Source organism: Camelus dromedarius, chromosome 23 (genome assembly GCF_036321535.1).
Source record: "Camelus dromedarius isolate mCamDro1 chromosome 23, mCamDro1.pat, whole genome shotgun sequence".
In the NCBI taxonomy this organism is placed as follows: domain Eukaryota; kingdom Metazoa; phylum Chordata; class Mammalia; order Artiodactyla; family Camelidae; genus Camelus; species Camelus dromedarius.
The window spans coordinates 9284120-9290119 of NC_087458.1; the positions used below are offsets into that span (position 1 = coordinate 9284120).

Here is a 6000-nt window from a genome sequence, read left to right on the forward strand (position 1 = left end):
ATATGAAAAGGAGTATGTATACCTGAAACACTATGCTGTACACCAGAAATTAATATATTGTAAACCAACTAACTCTATTTCTTTTTTTATGTAAACAATTTTTATTGAATATTTATGAGGGTTTTTTGGCAATGAATTAGAAATGCCCTCCTTATTAAATTCTACATTCCCCTCTTATTTTGGTCTATTTCTGTACTGTGCAGTCTCATTCCTATGCCACCACCACTCTTTTTAAATTATTGTAGCTTTACCATTCCTTTTTGTATGTAGTAAGGCAAGTCCTCCTTTATTATTCTTCTTTTAAGGAATTTGCCTGGTTGTTCTCCCATGTTCATTCTAACTGAACAATCTTTGTCTCGAGGTATTTTCTGATTTTGTCTTTGATTTCACTGTTGGCCCATTGGTTTTTTTGTGGCATTTTTTTTTTAATTGAAGTATAGTCAGTTACAATGTGTCAATTTCTGGTGTACAGCATAATGTCCTGGTCATGCATATATATACATATATTCATTTTAATATTCTTTTTCATGGAAGATTATTAAAATATATTGACTATAGTTCCCTATGCTATACAATAGAAATCCGTTTTTTATCTATTTTTTATATAGTGATTGATATTTGCAAATCTCGAACTCCCAAATTTATCCCTTCCCACCCCTTTTCTCCCGGTAACCATAAGATTGTTTACATCTGTGAGTCTGTTTCTGTTTTGTAGATGAGTTCATATTGTCCTTTTTTTTCAGACTCCACATATGAGTGATGTTATATGGCATTATTCTTTCTCTTTCTAGCTTACTTCACTTAGAATGACAATCTCCAGCTGACTCAAAGACCCATTATTTTGTAATAACTGACGTAGTTCCTGGAAGTCAAAGTAATTGTGATACATAGTGCGAAGCACTATGTCACGATATGCCTATATAATCATATGTGAATGGAATTTCTCCTTTACCACATAGATTTATGCTACAGAATTTGACTCATCAAAAAACATCTTCTTGGGGAAGAGGCCTGCCAAATGGAAGATATCAGATGGGCAGATGAATGGCTTGACCATTAATGGCTTTCTTGTCATGTGTCTACACAGTAGGTTCACATAAAACTCCAAGACCAGACTATGGAGAGACCTGTCAGTGTGTGGAAATGTATCCGCTTGTATAAAACCAAATTAGCTCAGCAGAGAGGAAAACCATTGAAAATAATGAAGATTTTTTCCTTAATGTTTCTCTTGAATGTACTACTATAACAGGAATTCAATACTAAAAAACAATTTATATGTTCCTTTGAGTATGCAATTTAATCTAGATTATCTGTTTTTATTCTATGATAACTAATCTTTTTAGGATCAGCAACATTTGGTAAGTTTATTTTTCAGACATTCTTGTTCATCTGTTCACTATTTCTAGAAATAAAATTATTTCTATAAGAAAAGCATAAATTAAAAGGAGGGAGAGTGATAATTTGCTGTTAGAAAAAGAAATAATTAATTAACCTGTATTTGTCCTTATCCAGGTGTTAGGAAATCTAGAGATATGAAGGTTTGAATGACGACAGTGCCCCCTTTTGTTAACCCTGCAGACTAGTTTTAACTGTGGACTTGAATCCTGAAGAGAATTGCCACAGTGAAACTCAAGTAAATGGTTGGCAGGTGGGCATCAGTGACAGTGGCGTGGAAGGACATACTTGCACAATCTGTTTATTCTCTAATTCCAGTAAATTCATTGCTTTCGGAAGTAAGAAAAAGTTTCTTCTGACTGTTTCTTTTTTTAAAAATGCACAATAAAAGTAGAAACAGTTGCACTATATCAAATCCATTGCGACACTTGTAGAAATCAATACACTTGTAGATTAGATAGAATCATATTTAACTTTTTGTTTTCCTTTAGTTTGAAAAATTGTATAATACCTAACTGATAATAGCAAATTTTGGGGGGCTGGGGTAGCATAACTTTATGTATTACGCATACTCCATGAACTCTTGGTGGATTCTTCTGCTCCTGTGGTCCATTTTCTTTTCCAACACGTGCTGCTGAAAACAGGAATGCTAACATACCAGTTTTGAATTCTGGTTGCCAGGGGGATAAGAATACAGATTTCCTGGGGAGGCTACCGTACACCTGTGCTTTGGATGTTACATGCAAGGAGTCATTGCCAAAACCAATGTCAAGAAGATTTCCCTCTGTTTTCTTCTAGGAGTTTTAGTTACAGGTCTTATGTGAAACAGTTTCTTTTGATCTGATGATTCAAGTATCCCTTATCACAGGAATAATTTTCCTTTAATTATGGTTTTCCTCTGCTTTGTTTCTTTCTGGAATTTCTGTAATCACATATATGGTTTGTAGAATAAGTGAATATATTCGCTATATATTTCTTTCTTTTCATTTAATCTTTGTTTTTTCATGTGACTCCTTTTTTTCTGGGATATTTCCTCCAGGCTTTCTTCTAAGTCATTATTTTCATTTTCTGCAGTATTCAATCTAGCTTCAATGTTTCCATTTATTTTATTTTTGTATTTCTTATTTGCCAGTATTTTTACTAAGAGACACTATCTTCACAAATCTTGTTGAACATTTAAATAAGAAATATTTTAATTATTTTTTTTTAATTAGAGTTAGTCTGTTTCATGAAAGAGCATTTGCTTCCAATCCCCAAATCTCTCTAACTCTGTCTCTCTTTAATTATAGTAACTCTTCAAGTTATTTGGGGGACATGAATTAAGCACAGTTAATGGTCTTAAAGCACACATTGTAGGGGAAGACTAAAGTGTATTTAAAAAAAAGACATTGTGTGTGTGAGAGAAAGAAGCTACATTTATGGATACAAAAACTGACTACAGAGGAATGTGTCCGTGATCTAATTGCTCAGAGGGAATATGGAGGCATTTTCCGTAAGTCTAATATCAGCTCTAGGTGATCGCTGTTTTGCCAAGAAGTGGTACTTTAGTAGCCTGGGGTTACCTGGGTATTTCATCACTTCTCTAGCTTGTGTATTTCAGATTTGCTTTTCATGCACTTCCCTGAACACAGCTCAAGGGACAGCTCCACTGTGATTCTGTTACGGAAATGACAGGCCAGAACAGGACAAGAAACAAGCACCACTCAGAGGGTTGGAGTGCTCAGATTTATTACGCTGGCCGGCGGGCTCAGAGGGGCTTCTGCTCCGAAGCTCTGAGCACCTCCAAGACGTGTGCATGAGGTTTTATAGGGTTAATTACAAGCTTGGGGTATTCAGCCAATAGGCATGGAACAGCTTTAGCAGCATCATTATCACAAAAGTAGAGGCAGGGAGGCAGCAAACCAACATTTCAAGGCCAGATATGTCTCTTTGAAAATCCAACTGGTTAGCAAAAAAAAAAAAAACATGAACAGGGAATCAGCAAACCAACACTAATTAACTTAGATTTACGAGTTAGCCCAGCAGAACTCAGATCAGCAATCCGACACTTGTTACACTTAGATTTGTGAGTTAGCTTGTTAGCCCAGCCCAGCCCAGCTTCTCCTTCACAATTCCACTGATTTATTTCCTCCATCCAGAGTTCCCAAGTGGATTGTGGTTTCTCAGCATCTGCTTTTCTAAACTATGACTATTTTTCCAAAGCTTATACGTAGCATTACATCCATTTAATCCTTAGGTTATTTTATTCTGTTTCCTTGTCCAGTGTCTGGCAGATATGTATTGTCTTCAGCTGGATTTCATATGCATGCATATGAGGAAATAGTCAAGTCTGGGGATCAATTGAGAGCACTCTTATTTCCAGTACTTAGAATATTTTGGTTTTATTCTATTTTACCTTTTGTATGTCCTGATATTGCTGCTAGTTTTTGAATGTACATCTCTGATAATTTCTGGACTACCCAACAGACAGGCTCAACTGGTGCTTTAGATACTTTAGCCAATAAAACACATTATTCCTTATTTTTTGAAAGGAATGTGATATACGGTATTTCAAGGTATTAAAATAACCATCATGAATGTCTTGGCAACTGTATACACATAATCTTTATTATTATATTCTTCATATTTTTCAGTGCTTAGGGCATCTAACAATTTACCTAGTCTCAACTTTGTTTAGTTCTATAGAATTTTTGGTGAAAGAAAATTTAAACATGAAAATAAGGAAAATTTAAAACTGCCATATTAAGACAGAAATAAACTTTCATTTTAGAAAGGTAATTTCTGGTGGGAATAATGCACAGAACACATTTCAAAGGGAACAAAAACGAAAGCAAGAGAAGTAGCTCAAAAACGTCTACATCTTTATCTATGGCCATCTGTCATTCTCTGTCATCTATTTACCCATCACTGCAGAGTATGTTTCAAATTACTTTCAACCAAATAGTCTAAGTCAGTCAAATGGAATTTTTTTTTAATAGATCACTCTTGACTATAGCATTCTTTAAAGCATCCATAACAAATGCTAGTAATTATTTGCAAATAATAATAGCTGACACTTATGTTTGCAGTTGCTAATGTTATGCAATATTCTAAATACTTGTGTGGAGTAACTCAATTTTTATAATAACTATATGAAGTTCTACTTTTAATATCTATTACTTTTACATCCATTTCACAGATGATGAAACTAAGATGCAGAGCAATTACTTCATAACTTGTTCAAGGTCACAAAGCTAATATGTGGAACCAGTGAAACATGAACCTCAGCCTCTTCTATAGATCTTATGCTTTTAACCACTATATTTTGCAATCTTCGGTTGTTACTAATGCTTATACAATGATACTTTTAAAGCTTATACTTAACAATAAAGTTAATGTTCAATAAAACAAAAACAATAAAAATTAATGCTCAAATATATTTTGATGGCTTAAACATCCTATTTCCTTTCTATTATTTATCCATCTTACAAGTCTAATCAGGTAGCTATTGATATCTTAATTGAATATGAAAAAAGGAATAAACATGTACATGGTGACAAGAACAGGAATAAGTAAACAGAAAACATCAGTGTGATAATAAATGAGTTGTAAGTTAATTTTATGGTCTAGTATGTTAGAGTAACATCCAGAGTGAGAGGTGCCTATGAACTAACATTAACTTGCAGATGCATTAAACACCTTCTGAAGACAGAGAAGCTTCTTAATTGCAATCTTCATATCCTTATTTCTCAAGCTATAGATAATAGGGTTGAAAAAGGGAGCAAGAACTGCAAACATCAGGGCAATGACTGTGTCCAAAATCGGTGGGAAAGTGGCAGAGAAACGCAGGTACATAAGGGCTACGCTACCATAGAACATCAGAAAGACACTGAGATGAGATGCACAGGTAGAAAAGGCCTTCCGGCGGCCTTCAGCAGAGGGAATCCTCAGGATCACAGTGATGATTCTGATATACGACAAGGCAATAACCAGGACAGAGAAGAGGATGGCAACAGCATGGATCACGTCCTCAATCAGAATCATGGATGTGTCTGCACAGGCCAAGCGCAGCACAGGTTCAAAGTCACAAAAGATCTGATGGATTTGGTTGGGCCCACAGAAGGGCAGTGTGGAAATCCATGCAATCTCTGGGAGCAACACAAGAAAGCCAAAGATGCAGGAGCCTGCGGAGATCTGAGCACACAGCCGGGGGGTCATAATGGTCGGGTAGCGGAGAGGGTTACAGATGGCAACATACCTGTCAATGGCCATGGTGGTCAACAAAATCCCCTCGGAATTTCCCAGTGAGTGGAAGAAGTACATCTGCAAGAGGCAACCAATTATGGAGATGGTCCTCTTCTTACTGATGAGATTGGAGAGCATTTTGGGAATGGTGGCTGTGGTGTACCAGATCTCCAGAAATGAGAAAATGCTAATGAAGTTATACATGGGGTTGTGAAGACGAGCATCCATCCTGACTGCAAAAAATACAATGAGATTCCCAACAACAATGAACACATAGATGAAGAACAAAGGAATAAAGAAGAGGAGGCTACCATCTTCAAACTGGGGAAATCCAGAGAAGAGAAACTCTGTCACTGTAGAAGACTGGTTACTTCTCACCAT

General features: G+C 35.9%; 1 protein-coding gene across 1 annotated transcript; it reads right to left on the reverse strand.

Moving 5' to 3' along the window:
* Window positions 1–5049: 5049 nt before the first annotated feature.
* On the reverse strand, window positions 5050–6000 carry LOC105086554 (olfactory receptor 6K3). The gene has a single exon (XM_010977076.3). The coding sequence runs from the start codon at window positions 5998–6000 to the stop codon at window positions 5050–5052; it is 951 nt and encodes a 316-aa protein (XP_010975378.1).